The sequence below is a fragment of the Canis lupus genome, chromosome 1, assembly GCF_048164855.1.
Source record: "Canis lupus baileyi chromosome 1, mCanLup2.hap1, whole genome shotgun sequence".
Taxonomy (NCBI): Eukaryota; Metazoa; Chordata; class Mammalia; order Carnivora; family Canidae; genus Canis; species Canis lupus.
In genome coordinates, this window is record NC_132838.1 from 116193738 (window position 1) to 116217242 (window position 23505).

The 23505-nt window shown below is 38.4% G+C and overlaps 2 protein-coding genes across 12 annotated transcripts in view; both read left to right on the top strand.

Moving 5' to 3' along the window:
* ZNF790 (zinc finger protein 790) overlaps positions 1-23505 on the top strand; it is a 32422-nt gene that overhangs the window by 1838 nt on the left and 7079 nt on the right. For 2 of the 10 annotated variants that reach the window (XM_072839456.1, XM_072839544.1), the window contains exons 4-7: positions 1863-1977; positions 14570-14651; positions 15991-16117; positions 16400-16495. In XM_072839456.1, the coding sequence (XP_072695557.1) occupies positions 14643-14651; positions 15991-16117; positions 16400-16495 (232 nt within the window). In that variant the 5' untranslated portion in view covers positions 1863-1977; positions 14570-14642. Of the gene's footprint in view, positions 1-415; positions 1978-6376; positions 6757-7153; positions 7577-8460; positions 8552-14569; positions 14652-15990; positions 16118-16399; positions 16496-23505 lie in introns of those variants that run through there. The other 8 variants (XM_072839608.1, XM_072839878.1, XM_072839385.1 and 5 more) reach the window with 8 other exon arrangements.
* The window catches only part of ZNF793 (zinc finger protein 793), a 147790-nt gene continuing 140358 nt past the window's right edge, over positions 16074-23505 (top strand). For both annotated transcript variants that reach the window (XM_072770284.1, XM_072770220.1), the window contains exons 1-2: positions 16074-16117; positions 16400-16495. The gene's annotated coding sequence lies outside the window, so the exon portion shown is untranslated. The remainder of the gene's footprint in view (positions 16118-16399; positions 16496-23505) is intronic.

Genomic DNA, 23505 nt, shown 5'->3' on the forward strand with positions numbered 1-23505 from the left:
CTGAGGAATCTGAATCCTGCAAGCCTTATTTCCTCTTCAAACTGATAATAAGGGTATATCTTCCTGGAGCTTCGATTTTAAGAGGGAAAGGTACATTTTAATTTATACAATAAATAACCTGTTATTTTTACATGAACTCTTAAGGTTCCAACCATTTGTTCTGGAATAGAAAAACAAATCAGTACGACATTTTAACAAGGTATACTTTGCTCTATATAGGAGTACCTGTTTAGTCCACTGTCATGCCCCCATTTACTTTTTTCTGTTCTCTTGGAGTCATTGATAGAACAAATATTTGGAGATGTAATTGTTCAATTCAACCAGAAGTATCAACCACAATTAAAAGATGTTCAGAGGAAGCTGTACAGGGATGTGATGCTGGAGTCCTAGAGCAACACAGCCAGAATAGTCATGGAGAGCTCCTCTATAATCCAATTTTTAAAAGTAAAATGCTGTCTCTTTTCCATTTCTGAAATATTTAGAAACTTTACGTGGCATAATATATTCAGCTTTGAGATACAAGTTTCAGGTATTCTCAAGCCCTCTGCCATGTGATTGTATATGCTCAACCTTTAAGGTAAAAGGTCATTTACTTTGTTCTTCTTTATGTGGTAACCTCCTTAAAGACCCGGGCTCCGTCTGATTTTGGGGATGGTGTTAATTGAAATTCGATCTTATGTCATTTTCCTAGATATAGGCTATCACATCACCAAACTGGGTGAAATATTTAAGTTGGAACAAGAAGAGAGACCCATGGGTGGTGAATAAAGGAAATGTGAAGGAGATACTCTCCAAGTGCGTGAGTGAGAACCAGCCAGATTTGCCTGGGATAAGGCAGGACCCAAGTGTTCAGTGGGAGAGCTGACACCACTGAAATGTTTTTCAGGATTTCCGTTATAGGCCCTACTATCCTTCAGTCTTGGTTGATGTGAATCCTTCTGTCATCATTCTCCCTGTATCAGTGCCCTCTTTTATTTAAGTAATCCTAAAGGTGGGGGGGGCATATTCTCTTCATTGTCGTAGCCTACATGTACCGTCAGTCCTTTACAAATCAACAGTATTTCAAAACTCTTATTGTTGCACACTGCAGTTTCTGTTTTACTACATTCCATTTTCTATCTTCCTAGTGCTAAAAGCTTCATGTTTATTTTTTACATCTGCATTTCCCATTATCACTTATTTCCCACAGCCATATTTCAGCAACTTTCATCATCTCTTGAGGTTATTAGCCTAGAAATCATTGCTGCTTTCCCCCAGCTCTCCTTTCTGTCAATTTTTTTTTAATTTTTGCAATTGTTTTTAAAGGAACCATCTCACTCATCTTAAATATTTGACCAAGATTATAATGAAAAAAGAAGTCTCCCTTTCAACTATTTCTCTTCTCCACTTGCATCGACTGTGACTAGTTTATATGTAAACTACTTCGTGTAATTCTATATTTATACCAATATATCTATGTACATAAAGCCCCTCATCTTTGTTTTTCACAAATGTTAGTATACTATAAAACATCTTGCTTGTTACTCACTATTATTTCTTAGGAGACATCCAATATTAATACATATTCCTTATTCCTTCATAAAACGGTATGGTATTTTGTGGTAGGGGAAATGTCATATTTTAACACCATATTAATGAATATTTAAGTTGTTTTCAGGTTTGTACAATTCTGGGATACCAAAATTTCAGCTTTGGATAGATGTGCATGCATCTTTGTAATAAATTCCTTTAAGAAGCACCGGGCCAAAGCTTATTTATAAATATTTGCATCCACATAAGATGAATCACTTTCCATTCCCACCAAAAAATTTATGAGAGTGCCTATTTCCTGTTCCTGTCAAACACTGTATTTCTTCATTTAGCAGCTCATTGTGACCTGCTGAGCCCTTTATCTGTGCCAGGCTCTATTCTAGAAAAGCATCAGTGAACAAAATGGCCAAAATTTCCTTTCCTCAAGGAGTTTACATTCTAGTCAGGGTAAGTTGCCAAAGAACATGTCAATGAAATATGTAGTATTCTAGATAAAGTTATGCTCTATAGAGAAAAGTAAAGCTTGGAAATGGGATGAGTCCCAAGGGAATTGCATTTTTAAAGTTTTGTTTAAGTAGTGTCTACACCAATGTAGGGCTTGAACTCATAACCCTGAGACCAAGAGTTGCATGCTATTCTGACTGAGAAGCCAGATGCCCTGGGAATTGCAATTTTAAGTGGAATAGTTAGGAAAAGCCTAACTAAGAAGAAAATATTTTAACAAAACCAAAAGGAAGGAGCAGTGACATTTGAACATATTTAGATAAAGCAAATTATAAACAAAGAAAACACCAAAACATAAATGCCAGGCATTGGGTATAAGCCTGGTATATTCAAGGAGGAGCAAGGAGTCTACTTGGGATTCTCTCCCTCTCCCTTTGCCTCGCCTCTGCATGCCGTGTTCGCCTAAGTGTATGAGCTCTCTCTCAAATAAATAAAATAAATAAATAATCTTTTTAAAAAATCAACTATGGAATGAACAAGTTTTAGGGGGTGTATGAAGAATTTTCTCTTTGCTCTCTTAAACCAAGATAGTCCATGTTAAAGAGAAATATTTGGGGTACCTGGGTGGCTCAGTCGATTAAGCATCTGCCTTTGGCTCAGCTCATGATCCTGGGGTCCTGGGATTGAGCCCCTCAATGAGTTCAGCATTGGGCTTCCTGCCCAGCAGGAGTCTGCTTCTCCCTCTCCCTTTCCCCTGCTTGTGCTAGCTCTCTCCCTCTCTCTCTCTCTCAAATAAATAAATAAAATATTTTTTTAAATAAGGAAAAACATTTACATGTTGCCAGTACCTAGATGGCATTTATAGTAGTGAGAGGATGAGAATTCTAAAGAAATCTATTAGGGTAAGATTAAAGATAATAACGCGTATAGGGCTAAATTGTGGCACCCCAGAGATATGTCTATATCCTAACTCCCAAGACATGTGAGTGTGATCTTGATGTAGTTTTGGATAGTGTTAGGGTCCAGAGCCAATGTTCAAGAAAAGGATTATTGAGACATCTTTGGTGCAAAAAGGTGACTTTGTTAAAGCACAGTGACAGGACTCGTGGACATAAAGAGCTGCATTACAAGTGTGAGGGGTGACCTCACACTTTTATATACTTGGGAGTTGGGGAAAGTAAGGAAAAGGGAGGTTTCCAAAAGGACTTTCTATCTCAAGTCTTTGTCAATGGACTGCAGGTCATAAACTTAATTTTGTTTACATTCCCTTCTGCCTCTGTTTCCCACATCACTCATGGAGAGGAGGGTGATGTTAGGGTTCCAGGAAATTGAGTTATAGGTTTCTGAAAGTTAGGCTATTGATAAGAATGCTTTTTATTTGTATATCACTAAGACATTTATAAATTGATGGACACTCATGTCCTGCAGAACTGTGATCTTGGGGCTCCTGGGTGGCTCAGTGGTTGAGCGTCTGCTTTTCGCTCAGGTCATGATCCCCAGGTCCTGGGATGGAGTCCCCCATTGGGCTCCACAGTGAGCCTGCTTCTCCCTCTGCCTATGTCTCTGCCTCTCTCTCTCTGTTCTTCTCATCAATCAATAAATAAAATTTTAAAAAAGAACTGTGATCTTTATCAGAAACAATCTGTTTTTCCTTTTCCTTAGTTTTAGGGCAGCCAAAAGTATCTGAGGAATGTTACACATATGTCTCCTGGGAGCTGGGGGTGGGACAGCGTCAGCTTGTGCCTTGTCCTCAGCTTACCTTTTGCTCCCTCATTAACCTTACTTGGTAAAAGGAGCTTTGTAGATGCAATTAATTTAAGGATCTCTAGGAGTTCATCCTGGATTATCTGGATGTGACCTAAATCCAAAAACAACTGCCTTTATAACAGAAGAGAAAAGACATACAAGAGAAGGCCTTGTGAAGATGAGGTAGAGACTGAACTTATGCAGCAACAAGTGGAGGACACCGGAGTTTAGTTATGATTTTTTTTTTTTTTTTTTGGTCTCTTGGGAGCATCTTGATTTTTTTTCCTTGCCTTTTCATTTGCCTTATAATTTTTGTTGTTGGGATCCCTGGGTGGTGCAGCGGTTTGGCGCCTGCCTTTGGCCCAGGGCGCAATCCTGGAGACCCGGGATCGAATCCCACGTCGGGCTCCCGGTGCATGGAGCCTGCTTCTCCCTCTGCCTATGCCTTTGCCTCTCTCTCTCTCTCTCTGTGTGACTATCATAAATAAATAAAAATTAAAAAAAATTTTTGTTGTTGTTGTTGAAAGTCAGACATTTTGTTTAGGACAGTAGTGTGCAGAAAAGCCTTAACATAGCAGACCTGAGAATTCTTTTTTTTTTTAAGATTTTATTTATTTATTCATGACAAAGAGAGGCAGAGACATAGGCAGAGGGAAAAGCAGTCCCCCCTGGGGAGCCCAATGCCGGACTCGATCCCAGGACCCAGGGATTACAACCTGAGCCGAAGGCAGACGCTCAACCTTGAGCCATCCAGGCGTTCCCAGACCTGAGAATTCTTATCCCTGTAGTCCTGCATGCACAGTTGGGCTTGACTTACATCTAGAACTTCGTTTTCCAGAGGGGGTTCCCAGTATCCTGATAAGAATGGCCTACTATGCCTGTTTGTGCATATCATATAGTTTATGTTAAACACTTGCTTTTATTCTGAAATTCTGGTAGCACCTAGAAGAAGCTGCCTATGTTTCCAGCCCATAATAAAAAGTCTAGGTACTGAATGTCTAATGAGCTTCCCTGGTTGGCAGCATTTCACATGTGTTGTCACAACTCATTGCAGGGGAAGTTAATGTCTTGTGTGACTCTACTAGGAAAGGATCCTTGGAAATATGCACCTGGTTTTTCCTGGACTTTACTCCATGCACCTTTCTTCCTTACTAATTTTGCTCTGTATTGTCTCACTGCGAGTTCTTCTAGTGAATCATTCAACCTTGGAGGGAGTATTGATCTTGGGGTCCCACCACACAGTAGTAAATGAGGAAAATAATTTTCATGACTGAATGGGCATACTTTTCCTTTTGCAAAACCTTTAAAGTATAGAGCTTTAAGTTAATTCAATTAGGAGTTTTAATATCTAAGCAAGATAAATTCATACAATTTGATTTGCATTTATATAAATTTCAAAGATGGATAACTGACAACTAAGATATTTGTGGGGTCCCCTAATCTGGTGGAGGCCACCAAATGTGGGGGTATGCCAAGCTAGTAAAAGCCGGATTCATTCAAGGCAGAACAAGGGAGATAGAAATTTATCGAATACACTGCAAGGGAGCAGTGGGTGGGACAGCAAAGCAGAAACTGTCCGCTGTGAGGCAGGGGTGGGGGGCTGTAGTTAAAGGGGGAAGGTGTGAAGGTATGGGAAGTACAGAATTTCCTTTTTTGGTACCTGTGTCCACATGTAAGTAACCCATTGGTCAGCTAGGGCTTAAGATTCTTTTGAGGTGGGTTTCCTAAAAGGCCTGTTTATATTCAGCCAGACGGTTACGGTGGGCCCTTCTACCTTACTCAGGTTTCTATTGTTCAAATTGATTGCCTAAAAGCAACCTCTACGATATTATTTATTATCCTCATGGGAAGGATAGTGGTCAGCTAGGGACTGGGGATCAGAAATATCATATGCATAGGCCATTTCTTCTTGAGATGCCAACAATGCACTCTTCATTAGTATTGAGATACACTGAATATACACATTCTATGCACTTTTCTTCAAGTATTTCCTATTTTACAATAAAAATATTTTAAAAGAAATTATTTTTAAAGGATTAATTTGAAAGTACTGAAAAAAAATTTACTCCTTGGTCAGAAAGTTTAGACATACTGTCCAGCTAAATGATGAGCTCAGAGAAGAGGAAGCAAAATTTAAAAGCTATCAAGTACTAACTTTCGGGGGGCGGGAGGGAGGCCAAGACATGAATAGCATTTGCAAAGCACTAATGTAAGCTTGAATATTAATTTAACCCAAACTCTTTAAGGGTAATTGGAGGATGAGAATAAGTGAAGTATTTATTTATTTATTTAAGTGAAGTATTTATTTGAGGAGTTAAGAGGATAGTACACCTTGGCTAAAGAAGGAGCTTCCCCCCCACCCCAAAAAAAAAGTAGGAGCTTCCATGGCTTCGAAGAAAAGGGACCCTCCGGCAGTTGGGCCCCTTCATCCTACCCCCAGGTCGATAGTTGTGGGATAAGAGATATGCATCAGGCTGGACCAAGACTCAGACAAAGATGGGAAGGAGTCACTGGTCGCTTGACCACCGTCTAACAGGACTTTTCTGTCACAACGTGTCTGTCAGATGTCCAGACAGCAAACTCAAGCAGCAAAGAATGACACCCTTCCTCTGAGGTAGTTCTACGACCCTAAACTACATTTCCCAGGGGCCATCGCGTCCAAGGCTATTTCCGGTCGAAAGGCCGCATTGGCTTATTGTCCAGGTTCGCAGCATTTGTGGGGGAGCAGCGTGGAGGCTTCAGTGGAGTCTTGCGTTCGAATCGCGGCCTGGAACGAATAGAGAAGCCCTTTGCCTCGGATGTGAGCAGTGATGAGGGCGATGGTCTTTGTCGAGGGAAAGGATGGAGACCGGGGCCAAGGCCTAGGAATTGAGATCTTCGGCGCTGGGCTCTGAAGGCTGTCCGGGCTTTGACTACATTTTCCAATGTCCACCGTAGCCGAGACAGCTTCCTGTCCGCGCACCGACGCTCTCGCGACTGTAGGAAGCGTCCCGCCCGAGTCACCCCGGAACATTCTTGTAGGGATCGCAGGGTCAGGTAAGATAATCCAAGACGCAAAATGACCCCTGAGGGGCCAACGCCACTGGGAAGGGTAGTGAGGGATTAATGTTTTCGGAGTCTCAGGCTTTGCCAGCAAGAAGGAATGGGGAAGGAAGTTGGTAGGGAGCTGTGTATGTGTGTGCCCGCTCTTGCGCCAGCGATCACGTTGGGATCGGTGGGTGCTTGTGTGAAATGGTTACGGGAGCGGGAGGTCGGGGTAATCGTTCAGGAGCCGTGGGGATGAGGGTGTGTATGTGTGTGTGCACATCATAATGTGCACGATGGTGAGGGAAGCTGTACATGACGGTAATGGCTATTTAGGTGTCCCTGTGCATGTGCATGCATGATTGTGACTGCACACTGTGTGCCTGACTGTGTGTGTAAATGTGGTAGCAGCAGCTGTGGAGCCAGAAACGAAGAATATTGCGTTTAGTAATAACCATAGTCCTTCGTATGTGTGGAGAGCAGTTTCTTTGATGGCCGCTAGTTGGATTGAGTAATGTAGAATGTGGGGAGTGGAATAGGAGACAGTGTAGAGAACATATTCCAAGAATTTCTCTGTAAATATGAGCAGAGAAATAGAACAGCAGCTGGTGGGAGGATAACAATGTTAAAAGTATGCTGGTAATAATGAGCCACAAGAGAGGGAAAAGTAGACATACCGGGAAGAATGAGTAAGCAAGGCTCAACTGTGTGAATGTACTGCAACTGCAAGAATAAAAGAGTAGTGTTGCAGAGAATAAGCCATGAGCCCAAGTTTTCAAAAAACAAGGAGAAATATCCTGTATTTGGTAGATGTCAACCGCAGTGAGGTGTGGTGAGTTATATGTAATCTCATGGCATGAAATTCCAAGGTAGAGCTTTTTTAGAAAAGGAAGAGAGGAAGGTCTGAAAGTAATAAGAACAAGGAGGATACCTGCCCTGCTTCCAGACCCAGTGACAAGAGGCTGGGGGGTAGGGAGGGTAGGAGAGGGAGATGTTGAAAAGGCTGCAGAGTCCGCTGGGGGAGAGCCCGGTCTCCCTTAGACCCAAAGGTGAAGGGAGTATTCAAGGAAGTGTTGGAGATAAAAGAGGAGTTTGTTATTAATGAATTATGAATTCCAGAGGGCATACTAGAAAGTGTCCAGATGTGAGGAGAGATGACAAGAAGGTACATCTAGCTGAGGGGGGCGGGGGGGAGTACAGTGTCTCAAAGACAGATTATCAGGGAATCTAAGGCTTCTGACAATGGACATAAACATGGATACAGGGAATATTGATGCTTATTCTGTTTGGATTCAAGACTGCTGGAGAAGAAGTGATGGGATAGAAAGAGTGGATTTTTGAGTATCTCTCAGGAAGAGGGGAGCCAAGGATAGAAGCTTTAAAGGTGGTTGGGGTAGGTGGAATAATGCCCCTGGAAAGATGTCCAGGTCCTAATCCCTGGAATCTGTGACTATTTTGCTTTACAGGGCAAAAGGGACTTTGCAAACAAGATTAAGTTAAGGACCTTGAAATGGAGAAATTATCTTAGATTACCCAATTAGGCCCAATTGGATTCTTTAAAGTCAGTGAACCTTTCCTAAGTCTTTAGGGTCAGAGGGAGATAGGATCAAAGAAGAATGGTCAGAGATATGCAGAATTGCTGGCTGAAGGAAGGGAGCCAATGTTGGTGGCCTCTAGACTCTGGAAAACATAAAGAAATAAATAATTATCCATTAGAACCCCCAGAAAGGAACACAGCCCTGCTGACACCTTGATATTGGCCCATTGAGAACCATCTCAGGCTTTTACCTAACTGCCTAAGCATAAGGTAATAAATTTGTATTGTTTTAAGCCACTGTGTTTATGATAATTTATTGCTCAGAACAAGTGGTATAGCGTCTTAGCCTTAGTGCTGTGGAGGGGTCTTGAGCCCTGTGACATGAAATCAATCCCTATTGATAAAGTTGAGGAATTCAGTAAGGCACATAGGCCTCCTCTTCACTTATAATTTCCAGTTTTGCTGCATTATGATATTTTTTAACATTGGAATTTAGTAATTTTTCTTTGTGGCCTAATATATGGCCTGTCTATAGTTACTTGTTTTCCACTTGATTTGTCTTTGATTGATAAAAATGTATTAAAATATTCTGTGAGTGAAGTTTTCTCTTACATAACCTGTAGCTTCTGCTTTATTGAAGTTGCTGCTGTTAGTTGATACATATTCATCATCATTATCATCATCATTATTTTTAGAGAGGGGAGTAGGGGCAGAGGGAGAGGCAGAGAATGAATCTTAAGCAGGCTCCATACCCAGTGCAGAGTCTGATGTGGTGCTTGATCTCACAACCCTGAGATCATGACCTGAGCCCAAATCAAGAGTTGGATGCTTGGGGCACCTGGGTGGCTTTGTGGTTGAGTATTTGCCTTTGGCTCAGGGTGTGATCCTGAGGTTCCAGAATTGAGTCCCACATCAGGCTCCCATGGGGGGCCTGCTTCTCCCTCTGCCTATGTCTCTGCCTCTCTCTCTCTCTCTGTGTCTCTGTCTCTCATGAATAAATAAATAACATCTTAAAAAAAGAACACTTTGCTTATCTCTAAGGCATGAAGATACTAATATTTTCTTCTGCATTTATTATATTTCACATTTAGATGTACAAACCCTCTAGAATTGATTTTTGTGTAATACCAAGTACTCAATTCATTTCCCTCATATATTCAGTTGATCTCATATCATTTGTTGAAAAGACCATCTTTTCTCTCTGATAATCTGTTCTGAAATCTACCTTGTCTCATTAATATAGCTACTCTAGCATTCTTTTGATTATGATTTCCATGGTATATCTTCTCCCATCCTTTTACTTTTAACCTTTTTACACCATTATATTGCAGAAAAACTGATACCTTGAAAATAATCACTTTCATCTCATAAATGTGATAAATTCCTCTATTCATTTAGATGTTCTTTCATTTTATTCTGTTATTTTTAGTAATCAATGTAGAGGCCTTGTCCTTATTTTGTTAAATTTATAGGTATTTAACATTTTTGTTGCTATTGTAAATGCTGTCATTTTATTTTTTTATTTTTTATATTTTAAAGATTTTATATATTTATTCATGAGAGACACAGAGAGATGCAGAGACATAGGCAAAGGGAGAAGAAGCAAGCTCCATGCAAGAGCCTGATGTGGGACTCAATCCCGGAACTCCGGGATCATGTCCTGAGCGGAAGGCAGATGCTCAACCGCTGAACCACCCAGGTGTCCCAAATGCTGTCATTTTAAATCTAAATTTTAATTTCCTAATTTTTGCTTGTATGTTGAAATGCAGTTGACATTTTTACTCTCTCTGACTTCATATTTGTATTCTTAAATATTTCTATATATCTACCCATGACTTAGCTGCTTTATTTTTTATTTTTTTAAAGATTTATTTATTTATTTATGATAGACATAGAGAGAGAGAGAAAGAGGCAGAGACACAGGAGGAGGGAGAAACAGGCTCCATGCCGGGAGCCCAACGCGGGACTCGATCCCGGGACTCCAGGATCGCGCCTTGGGCCAAAGGCAGGCGCTAAACCGCTGAGCCACCCAGGGATCCCCGACTTGGCTGCTTTAAATGATATCCTTTCTCTGCCAGTTATTATAAATGAGGCAGTCAGTGAGCTTGTCTATTTTCCATTTTGCAAACTTTATTTCTCTGTTAATTATTGCTGTAAAACATATTACCCTAAAAAAAAACAATAAATATTTATTATCTTACACTGTTTTTGCAGATTAGGAATTTAGGAGTGGCTTAGCAGGCTTAGCTTAATATTATTAAGGTTCTGGCTTAGGTCTCCTGAAGTTATAGCCAAACTCTTGGCCAGGCCACACTCATCTAAATGCATGACTGAAGCTGGAAGACGACCTTCCAAGATGATTTTCTCACATGGCTATTGGCAAAAGACCTCGGTTCCTCTCCATATGGACCTCGTAACATGTTATATGGCTTTCCCCAGAGCAGAAGGGCAGCAAGAGAGTATAGGAAGAAGCCATAATGTTCTTTTTGACCTATTCTCATACTCCATCATTTCCACAATATCTTTTTGATACACAAGTCAGCTCTATTCAGTGGAGGAGGCAACTACACAGCATTAATACCAAGTACTAGATACCTTTAAGAACCATCTAACATACTGGTACCATAATCTCCATCTTATTTTTATTTAGGTCTGCATTTAAATATGTTTACCATCACTGCTTTTCCTGAAATTTTCTCTGTTCTCTCTTTTATGGCAGAAATATGTCCTCTAGTAGTTTAGAAAGCACTCATATGAACAATATTCCCTAAGTTGTTGTAGCATAGAACTTTTTATATTTTCTATTTGAAGGACAGCTTGGCTGCATATTAAATCTTCGATTCTGTCATTCATTTTACCGCAAATATATTGGAGAGACTACCTCCCTCTTGGGAGCACTGAATTTAGTAGTGGAGAAATCTATTGACAAGTGAATTTCCTTTTTCTCATGGGTAAGTTCATATTTTTATCTTGACTTTCCATGGGTTTTAGCCTAATAATTTTATTAGGAAATGTTTTCATACTGACAGTTTTGAATCATTTCTCCCTGATGTCTCTTCGTTATGTATATTCATGCTTTATTTCAGGAAATTATTTTTTAATGTTAAAAATAAAGTTTTTAATGTTTTTTTTCTTCTTTGATTTGGATTTCATCTGCAGGGGGTTGCTTAGTTGCAAGTCGGATTATCTCTGACTTCCAGTGTTTTCTTCCAATAATTGTCATCTCTTTCTTTGTTTTGTTCCATTTGCTAATTTCTATATTCTTTGTCTTACACTGTTGGTTAGAATGCAAACTGGTGCAGCCATTGTGGAAGACAATATGGAAGTTCCTCAAAAAGTTAAAAATAGAACCACCCTATGACCCAGGAATTGCAATATTAGGCATTTACCATGGGAGCACCTGGGTGGCTCAGTTGGTTAAGGGTCTGCCTTTGGCTCAGGTCATGATCCTGGGGTCCTGGGATTGAGTCCTGCATTGGGTTCCCTGCTGAGCAGGGAGTCTGCATATCCTGTCTCTCCCTTTCCCCCACTCATACATGCTTGTGCATTCTCTCTCTCTCTCTCTATCAAATAAATAGATAAAATCTTTAAAAAAATACTAGGTATTTACCCAAAGCATATAAGAATACAAATTTGAAAGGACACATGCACTCTGGTATTAATAGCAGCATTATCAACAATAGCCAAACTATGGAGAGAGACCAAATGTCCATCGACTGATGAATGGATAAAGGTGGTGTGTGTGTGTGTGTGTGTGTGTGTATGGAATATTATTCGGCCACCAGGACATGAAATTTTGCCATTTGCGACAGCATGGAGCTAAAATGTATTATGCTAAGTGAAATAAGTCAATCAGAGAAAGACAGATACCATATGATCTCACTCATCTGTAAAATTTAAGAAAGAAAACAGATGAACATGTGCGAAGAGGAAATGAAAAAAAGGAGAGAGGGGAAACAAGCCGTAAGAGACTCTTAACAATAGAGAACAGACTAAGTAAGGGTTGATGGAGGAAGGTAGGTAAGGGATTGGCTAAAATGAGTGGTGGGTATTAAGGAAGGTTATGATGAGCACTGAGTGTTGTATATACATGATGAATCACCGACTTTTATTCCAGAAACCAATATTGCACTGTATGTTAACTACTTAAAATTTAAATAAATCAGTAAGTAAATAAATAAATAAAATAAAGTATGGTTCCTCTGAACAACCAGGTTTTCTTTGTTGTTCTGAACATAACCTGGTTCAGAACGACTCCTACTAACAGTTCTGAATTCCCCAGTGGTGCCTCTGCTGCAATTAAAGAATATATAGCCAGGGGGGCCTGGCTGGCACAGTCAGAAGAGCATGCAATTCTTGACCTTGGGATTGTGAATTTGAGTCCCACATTGGGTGTAGAGTTCACTTTCTTTTTTTTTTTTTTTTTAATTTTTATTTATTTATGATAGTCACAGAGAGAGAGAGAGAGAGAGGTAGAGACATAGGCAGAGGGAGAAGCAAGCTCCACGCACCGGGAGCCCGACGTGGGATTCGATCCCGGGTCTCCAGGATCACGCCCTGGGCCAAAGGCAGGCGCTAAACCGCTGCGCCACCCAGGGATCCCGAGTTCACGTTCTTTAAAAAAAAAAAGATTTTATTTATTTATTCATGAGAGAGAGAGAGAGAGGCAGAGACATAGGCAGAGGGAAAAGCAGGCTCCATGCAGGAAGCCCAATGTGGGACTCGATCCCGGGACTCCAGGCTCATGCCCTGAGCCAAAGGCAGACGCTTAACTGTTGAGCCACCCAGGTGTCCCTAGAATTCACTTTAAAAAAATTTTTTTTTTCAAAAAGGAAAAAAACATACAGCTAAGATCCCAACTTATTTGATGAGGCCAATATTACCCAGATACCAAAACCAGACAAAGCATATATCATAAGAATTTGAGTACAAAAATCCTCAACGAAATAGCAAATGAAACCTGACAACATATAAAATGAATTATACAACATGGCCAAGTGGAATATGTCCCAAGAATGCAAAGTTATCTGACCATCCAAAAACTAATTACTGTGATACATCATATCAAAAGAATAAAAAATAAAAAATTACATGGTCATTTTAATAGATACAGAAAAAGCATTTGACAAAAGCCAATACCGTCTCATTTAAAAAATACTCTAATAAACTAAAAATGAAAGGGAATTTCCTTAACCTGCTGTAGGGCACCAACAGAAATCATGTAGCTAATATACTTAATAGTGAATATCTGAATATTTTTCTCCTGAGATCAGGAGTTAAACAAGAATGGCTGCTTTTGCTACTTCTATTCAGTATTGTACTGGAGACTTTACAGGGAAGTTAGGCAAGAAAGAAGAAATAAAAAACATCTATCTTGGGGAAGAAGTAAAACCATCTCTATTTACACATGACATTATTTATTTTTTTTGATAATAGAAAATCCTAAGGAATAAACACACACACAAACTATTAGAACTAATAAAAGGGTTTAGAAAAGTTTTAGAATATAAGATCAATAGATAAAAATCAAGTGTAGGGGTGCCTGGGTGACTGTTGGCTCAGGTCATGATCTCAGGGTTGTAAGATCAAACCCTGCTTCAGGCTCTGCTCTGGGAATGGAGCTTGCTAAAGATTTGCTCTCTGCTTCTCCCTCTGCTCCCCACCCCCCATCAAGTGTATATTTATGCACTTGCAATGAAGAATCCAAAAATGAAATTCAGAAAACAGTTCCATTCACAATAGTATCAAAAAGCATAAAATATTTAGGAATAAATTTAATAAGTGAAATGTAAAACTCGTGTTCTTAAAACCTTAAGACAGGTATTTGAACATAAAAATTTGTGCACAAAGGTTCATAGCAGCATATATATAATAATCAAAAGGTGGAAACAACCCAAATGTCTATTAATGGATAAACAAAATGTGGTCTAGTCATACAGTGGAATATTATTCAGCTGCAGAAAGGAATGAAATACTGATACATGCTACAGCATGGATGAACCTCGAAAGCATTATGCTAAATGAAAGACACTAGTCACAATAAGTTCACATACTGTATGATTCCATTCATGTGAAAGTCCAGAATAAGAAAATCTATAGAAACAGAATGGGAATTAGTGGTTACATAGGACTAGGAAAAATGAGGAGTGAGAATGAGTCAGTTGGGTTTTGGTTTGGGCCAGGATTTTTGTAGATCCCTCTGACCTTTCTTCAGGGAAGAAAATGGCATTTTTAGTCCATTTGAAAGTTCTGTGGAAAACCTGACCTCTCATGATTCCTTCCTTCTAGCTCTGCTTCCTCGGGACTCTGCTTCACCAGGAGAGGAGTATAGAAGACTGATTGATTCTGGGAATTTTAAGTCATGGCCCATGTGAGTTGGAATTGCCTCTCTCCAAAATTTTAACCATTTATATCACATCTTATGAATACTTTTATTTATTATCCTTAAACTGCTTACTTGAGTCACTATTCAATATGGTGATAGCCATGAAACAGTCCACTGCCTTCCCTAAGTGTCCCTCTTCTCTCCAACATGGCATTCAGCACCTCCTGTGTTCTAAGACTTTGATAGAGCACTGAAGGAGGAAATAGTAGAGACTTTCTTTTCAAATCTGTGGCTTAACAAGGAGGAACTGAGTGGCTAAAAGGGATACACTGCATGAAAGCTTTTATTTACTCTGTAAGATGGGGTGTCTCATTTAATAAAGGTGAGAGTTGGTGTTGGTTGGTGTTCATTTTATTATGTGGCACTTTATCGTGCTTTTATTTTATTTTATTTTATTTATTTATTTTTTAATTTTTTATTTATTTATGATAGTCACACAGAGAGAGAGAGAGGCAGAGACACAGGCAGAGGGAGAAGCAGGCTCCATGCACCGGGAGCCCGATGTGGGATTCGATCCTGGATCTCCAGGATCGCACCCTGGGCCAAAGGCAGGCGCTAAACCGCTGCACCACCCAGGGATCCCCCCTATCGTGCTTTTAAATAGAGGATTGGTGGAGGGTTAAGTTCAGAGAGATCTGGGATCTTGCCGGGAAATCAGTGAGAGATTAATATTATTAACAAGACCTGTGTTGTCAGCTACTTAGCCCAGAACCCAGATTTTATACATTCTCACAGAAAATGGTATTCAGTTAGGGAGTGTATCTGCTAAGAATCCTTTCAGCTTCAGCTAACAGAAAAGTCAACTAAAAGTAGCCTAAGGAGGGGCAGGGGATTATGTTTATCCCATAATAAAGCTGGACTTAGTGATTAAGCCTGGTGTGGCCTCCGAGTGATATTAACAAAGGACTCTTGATTCTGGGCTGCCATCCTATTGTCTGATATTTGTCCCTGGAAGGTCATAAGGATGTTGTGGCTGAACAATAGAAGGTTTTAAGAGCATATAGTCACTCAGCCTCAGTCACAAATTTCAATGTAATTTCCCCCCATACTACAGGCCGCCGACTTCAGTTTTTTGCTCAGTGAGTATACACTACTGTATACTCAATACACCACTATATACGTGGTGTATACAGTAAGTATACAGTGCTCTTTTTCACTTCTTCCCCGTTCTATCTAAAAGATTTTTAAATTTCAAAATAAATTTATTATTAAAAAAAGAAAGAAAACTTAAAGAATAAATAAATAAATAAATAAATAAGTTAATTAATTAATTAATTAAAAGATTTTTGAATTTCACCATTGATGCTTGTGTTGTTTCTTTCAGCAGTTGATGGTGTTCAGGGATGTAGCTATAGACTTCTCACAAGAGGAGTGGGAGTGCCTGGACTTGGAACAGAGACACTTGTACAGAGATGTGATGTTGGAGAACTACAGCAACATGATCTTGCTGGGTAAGATTCAGAATTTGACCCCAGAAATTTCTGCTTTCTACATTGTGAATTTTTGCATTGTCTTTCAAGTGCTTAGGGAAATTTCTGACTTCTTTCTGGGAAATTGTTTATGCCTTGTAAATTTGGTAACCTCCATCTTCTCCATCTTTTAGATGGAGAAATACTTCATGCCTTTTTCTTACTCTTCCTATAATTGTCTTTCTTCCTTCATAACTGAAGGACTAGATTCAAATTTTGAAATCCTTACCACGTGGTTATTTCTTATTTCTTATCTCTGATCAGGACTTTGCATTTATCAGCCAGATGTGTTTTCTTTACTGGAGAAAGGGAAGGAGCCTTGGATGGTTTTACAGGATGAGACAAGAGGACCTTGCCCAGGTGAGTAAGGGCTGAGTCTGCACAGGGACACCATCATTGCAGATAAGAGCTCAGATGTTTACGGAGGCAGCAGCATCTCTGAAATACTGGTCTCAAGTCTCCTCAAGAGATAAAATCCTGTGAATAAAGTTCTGAGACCTAGAGCCAGAAGTAACCTTTTCACGATGAATTTCCAAATGACTCTTCTTTTCACCTCCAAATACCACTGCAATTCAGTACTACTCTTCATTTTCTTTCCCTCATATTATAAAAAGGTAAGTGCCATTCTTTTTCTTCAGTAGGTAATGTATCAGTGCTTTGACTCAATTTCTTTCTCTCTTTTTTTCATGTTGATATTTGTAAATTTCTTCATTTAGATATTTGTAAATTTCTTCATTTAGATATTTGTAAATTTCTCCCTCCAAAAATCTTGACTGTTTTTTATTTTATCTACTATGTTTTGAATTCTTCTTATCTTGCCTAAATTCTTGCTTCTGCGTTTCCTACGGTTACTAATTCATTCTTTTAAGCAACATTTATTGATTTTCTAATTTCATTTTGGGATAAGAAGGGTTAACAAAGAGTATATAATCTATTAAAAAACTTGAATTTTCTGTGACCAGAACATGTCCATACATTTCAGCAAAATAGGCTCTATATTAAGAGAAGTCCTAATAGTCTGCTTAGTTGAAAATCAGGATAATAGGTGAAAATGGCTTCTGGCTACAGGGAATAGTAAGTAGCAGAAGAGAGGTTAAGGTTAATGGAGGAAAACAAAGGGCAGTGTCAAAAAAGACCAGTCCTGGGGACGCCTGGGTGGCTCAGTGGTTGAGCGTCTGGCTTTGGCTCAGGTCCTGATCCCAGGGTCTGGGATCAGGGATCTTTCTGTGTCTCTCATGAATAAATAAATAAAATCTTAAAAAAAACAAACCTTGCTGTCAAGAGAAAACAAGGCACATATTTGGCAAGTTGAGGCTAATTGATGAATTTTCTGTTTATGGGCAGGACTCAGATTGAAATAATATACTTTTGTAGCTTCTTTTTTTTTCCACAGTATTTGTTAGTTGTTTATTTAGGAGTTTATTTTTTATTTGAAATATCAAAGAAAAGAAAATAAATTTTATCTCCTCACTAGAATCATGTTTTTAAATTCCAAAAGCTATATTTGTGTTTTTAAATTGTTCTTTTTCTGAACTATTGATACCTACAACAACTGAAATGAATCTCAAGGATATGGTGCTGAATGAAAAATGCCAACTCAAAAGGTCACATGCCAAATGAATCCATTTGTAGAACATTTTGGAAATTACCAAATTTTAGAGATTGAAAGCATATCGTGGTTGCCAGGGGTAGGGATGAGCTGGGGAATGGTGGTAGTGGTTATGGCTGTAAAGAGGTAGCACAAGAGGTAGAATCTGTGAGATAATGATCTAGATGTGTCTTGATTGAGGTGGTGGTTATAGGAATCCGCATAAGTGATGAAATGACATAGTACACGTATGCATTGTGCTAATGTCAGTTTCATGATTCTGATATTGTGCTTTAATTATGTAAGATGTATTCATTGGACAAAATTGGATAAAGGGTACTCTTTGCAACTTATTGTGAATCTGTAGTTACCATTGACCCTTGAACAGTTTGAGGGGTTTAGGAATACAGACCCTTGGACAGTCAAAAATTCACATAGAGGTGGGTGCCTGTGTAGCACAATTGGTTAAGTGTCTGACTCTTGGTTTCAGCTCAGGTCATGATCTCTGGGTCGTGAGATCGAGCCCTGCTTGGGGCTCTGTGCTCAGCATGGAGTCTGCTTGAGATTCTCTGCCTCTCCTTCCTCTGTCCCTCCACAACTCATTTGCTATTTCTCTCTAAAATAAATCTTTAAAAAATTAATATATAAGTTTTGACTTCCCAGAAACTTAACAACTAATAGCTTACTATTGACTGGAAACCTTACTGATAATATAAATCATATGTTATGTCTTTATATAATGTATTCTTAAAATAAGCCAGAGAAAAGAGAATATTACTAAGAAAATCATAAGAAAGAAAAAATAAATTTACGGTACTGGAAAAAATAAATTTACGGTACTGGAAAAAATCCACGTATAAGTGGACCTGTACAGTTTAAATCTGTGTTGTTTAAGGGTCAACTGTATTTCAAAATAAGATTTTATAACATATTTTGTTCCTAAAGGTCTGTGCAATTTTATTTCATACTTTTGTTCCCTAAACACTACTATGTGCTTTTAAAATTTTGGTCAGTTTTCACATACTATGAATCTTCTGTTGTATATTAAGGTTATTCTGCATTTCTTGTTACTAAAGTTGTAATTCTTGGTACAGGTCAATTATTCATGGGTTTTTTTTCCACATTGAATTATGGTTGTGTTTCAGATATGAGATTCCTTGGCCAGAGGATTTAAAGTTAGAATACTGTGTGCCCAGTTAATTTAAGATAGTTAATTGCTTATTTTAAATCATACAAAATTCCGAGAATCCCTTAAATTAATATTTACAACCCATAACTGGTTCACCTGTTTCAATAAGGGACCAGTGCATACTTTCCCTAATTAGAGTTCTCCCTATGCTTTCTTATATTAACTACACTAATAATTCATTCTCCTAATTATTTGGTTTCTATCTGAATGAGAATTTAGACAATCTTACTCTGGAATCTCTTTTTCCCCTCAGTCCTTAGAATTTCTTTCAGCCTTCTTGAATGAGGTGGTTTTTTTTTTTTTTTTAGAGCATTCACTTAGTTTTCATAAAAAACAAACAACCTTTCATTTTTCTTTATATAATGTTATTAACATATAGGTAAAATGTCAAAAACAATTGGTATCTACAAGTTTGGAAACAAACAGATTCATGGTAAACACATGGGTATCTGAGAGGTAGCTATGACTTGAATGTATTTGTATACTGTAGGAATTAATGTGTTTTCAGAAGGATTGGAGGGCATTGATTCATATGGAGGTCAGGAATGATATAAGTTTCAATGTAGTCTCACTACAAATTGAGTTATTTTTAATTAAAACTTTTTAATAATTTAGTAGGTTAAAGGCTGTTGATTTCTAGTAAGGATAGATATTTCCTCTGTGTTTGTTTACTGAATTACTGATTGTATTTATTTGATGTCTGCTGTGTACTTGATCTATACTTATCATTTGTTGGCTTAATACTTTGTATTTTTAGTGTGAATGAGCATTCACATAAAGGAAATATTAATACACTAATACCTAGTTACAGTGGCTAAAAGGATATTTATCTTTATTTTCTTTAGGATTTTAGTTCTCTCTTATTATAGTGCTAAAATTCTCACTTCACAACTTAAGATATAATTAAAGAATAATAAACTGCATATATTTGAAATATACAGTTTGGTCTATTCAGACATTTTGTTACATCCATGAAATAATCACTATAATCAGGAAACAGACACTTTAGAGGCATCTGGGTGGCTCAGTTGGTTAAGCATCTGCCTTCAGCTCAGGTCCCGGGATTGAGCCCCACATTGGATTCCCTACTCAATGGGGAGCCTGCTTCTCCTTCTTCCTCTGCCATCCTCCCTGCTTTTGCTCTCTGGCTCTCTCTCTGTCAAATAAATAAATAAAAATCTTTAGAAAAAAGAGAGAGAGAGAGAGAGAGAAACAAAGAAAAAGAAAGAAAAGAAACCCTTCAGTTATTGCCAGTTTTCCTCATTCCCCTGTGCTATCCATCCTCCCACTCCTGTCTTCAAGTGGTCACTGACCTGCTTTCTGTAACTCTAGATGAGTTTATATGTTCTAGAATTTTACATAAATTGAGTTATACAAGGTATACTCTTTTTTCTTTTTGTTGAGCTTGTTTCTTTTGCTAGCATGATTTTGAAATTCATCTATGTTGTTGCACATATCGATAGTTTAGTTTTGTTTCTCTGTAGTATTCCACTTTTGGCTATACTTCATTCATTCACCTGTTCATGGAGTTTGTTCTGGAAATTCTCAGCCATTATCTTTTGAAATATTGCTGCTTCTCCCATTCTTCCTCTCTTCTCCCTTTAAGCTTCCACTTACATTTATGTTTAGTTTTCTAACTGAATCTTCTATGTCATAATGCTTAAGATTTTTCCAATCTTTTTCTCTTGGATTTTTTTTTTATCTGTATTGGTTTCTTATTCTCTACTAAAATGATGAGTTTAGCTTCTTGAGCACAGTTTTGTTTTGTTTTGTTTTAAGATTTTATTTATTCATGAGGGATACAGAGAGAGAGGCAGAGACGCAGGTAGAGGGAGAAGCCAGCTCCCTGCGGGGAACCCCATGTGGAACTCGATCCCAGCCCAGGATCATGACCTGAGCCGAAGGCAGGCACTCAACCACTGAGCCACCCAGGCATCCCATTAAGCACAGTTATTTTTAAACCCTGTCTCATAACTCCAATATCTAGAGAACTTCTAGATGTATTTCTACTATTGTTTCCATAGTCTGTTTACATTAATATTGTCTGGTTATTTACTTAGTTTATGGCAGACAGTGTTTGTAAAATGGCAAAACTAATGCCTAGACTACCTTCCTTTATAGAGGATTTCTGTTGCTTCTATCAGGTAACTGAAGGCATTAATATTTTGATTGCTTTCTCAGTCCATCACCCTCCTTAGTCACCGAGATGGTTTGAAACTGAGCTATATGTCCTGTGAGGTCTACCTCTGTTTTTTACCCATATTCCTTGGTAATAGCCCTTCTATTCTAACTCAACATGATGAATGTTTAGGACTCCCCTACAGACAGCCCCTGGATACTAATCTCTATCACCTTAGCCTTGAGATGTCATAAGTTCTGTCAGTCTCTAAGCCAAATACTAGTACCAGTACACTCTGAGTGCTAAAGATTGGCTGAGCCTTTCAGTATATTCAAATAATAGTAGTTGTAGAATTTTCTTGTTTTGTTCATCTAAAATATTTACCAGTAAGTTTGATATCCCATAGAGATTTAGTAGAGATGTTTGTTTTCTTTTATAAGTTTTAAAGATTTTTTTTTGCCATTTATGTCTTTAATTTACTTGTAGTTTCTGTTTGTATATGGTATAAAGAAAAGTTATAATTCTTTCTTTACATACTTATAGTGAAATAACACCTATGGAATAATCTGTCTTGTTCCTTTTGTCACAATCTAAATTTCTGCTGTTTCTGATTCCTTGATTGTCCTCCACTTGATTGTTTGTGACTAGAAATATATAAAAATTCTGGACACAGCTGAGAACCCAGTTGTGGGCTTTTAAAATATAAATTAGAAATGATTCTAGTCAACACATTTTATTTTTTCTAGCTATGTTCACTCATTTAATTCAGACTCAGGATAAGCAGGAAGTTAGGTTTCACCAGGAAGAGATGTATACAAGAGTCATAGTCAAGGACTTGTAATATAAATGGAAGTGAGAAAAATAGGGTGATAGGAGGTATAGTAGAGTCATTATTTCTAACCTCCATGTTTATGCTGTGTTTGAGGGGCCCATAGCATGTGTATTAGGGATATGCAGATTATAACCTGCTGAATGAGGAGGCACAAGCCATCCACATAGAGACAGAAGGTAGCTCCCTCAATATCCAAGCTTCCACTTTGGTAAGTGAAAATGCTGGAGTTGTTTTGATTGAAGGCACAGTTTTCATACAATCACACAAAAGAAGTAAAGTCACAAGATTAAATACTTATGAATTGTAGAAAATGGGAGCAGGGGCATACAATGAGCTATGAGAAGGACAGTCCTCCATCTCTGGTCATGAGCAAGTGGGAGATAAGAGAGCAAAGTAGTGAGCACCATACTTATAAGGTATTTGGGGTGGAGGTCACTATTTGTGAGCTCAACTCTAACTGGTTATTTTTAAAGGTGCCTGAGAAAAGCCAAGCAGGAACTTATGGAGGGAATCCTAAGCTCAGCTCGTTAGCTAAATGCTGAGACTCTGGGTGTGAGCAGGATTGTCATATTGTAATCTGTCTAGGAAGCATCTCAAAATAGCTGCTTCCTCATCATATTCGATTATCTGCGGAATTTATTTTAACGTTTTGGTTTATATTCCTTCAACATTCTTTTTAATTTATCCTAAACTCCTTGCCTGCATTAATTAGCACAATAATAATGATTACTTTCTAGCAGTAGTTTATGTGTGAAATACTGTTAAACCATTTCCAGTCCCCCACATTCCCACGTTTTTTTTCCTATCATCAGTAGCAGCAGCAGCAGCATCTACTAATTGTTCAGCCCTTTTCCTGTGTCAGGCACTTTATAAAAATAGTATGTTTTCCCAATCCTCTGAATAAATCTCTTAAAAAAGATATTAATATCCCTAATATCATACAGAAAAATGAAAGCTCAGGCAAGCTTAGTAATTTTCTCATAACCTAAAGATGGTGTTAGTAAATAGAACTGAGCCTGAAACTATGGTCTGTCCTTTTTCCACTATAATACACTACTACTTACACATGTAACTGAACTGCTTTTCAACTTATTCAGTCACTGCTAGAGCACTTGATCAGTTCCCACCTCTATCATCCCAAGAAAAATTTTAACAACTGCATGACAATTTCATCAAATCCTAGCACTTATCAAAAATAAGTCACATTCTTCCTAGCTCTTTGCCTTTGGCAGCTTCTCAAACTATTTTCCTTTTTGAACTGTCACCCATAATTATGTCCTTTAACCTAAATGCGACATACCTGTGTTGCTGAGTTCCTACTGTCTGTTGACTCTAGACCAGATTACTTCCCACATATTGGACTGATAACCCTATTTCCGAACATTCCTGTTTTTAAGCTCAGAATTATATAAGACATTCATCATAGTATCTTCCATGGTACTTGAAAATTTGTAGATACTTTCTGTAATATTTTGGTGGCCTTACACAGAAGGGAAAAGAAGAGGCGACCTGGGGAAGGGCTTCAAAGCATAAAGCAGAATAGATGAGCAATACTATGAATTCAAGAATAAAGAAAACAAAACCACCCTCATTGGGGTCATGTGACAAAAAGATGGTTTGGCTATGTACCATGGAGGAAATG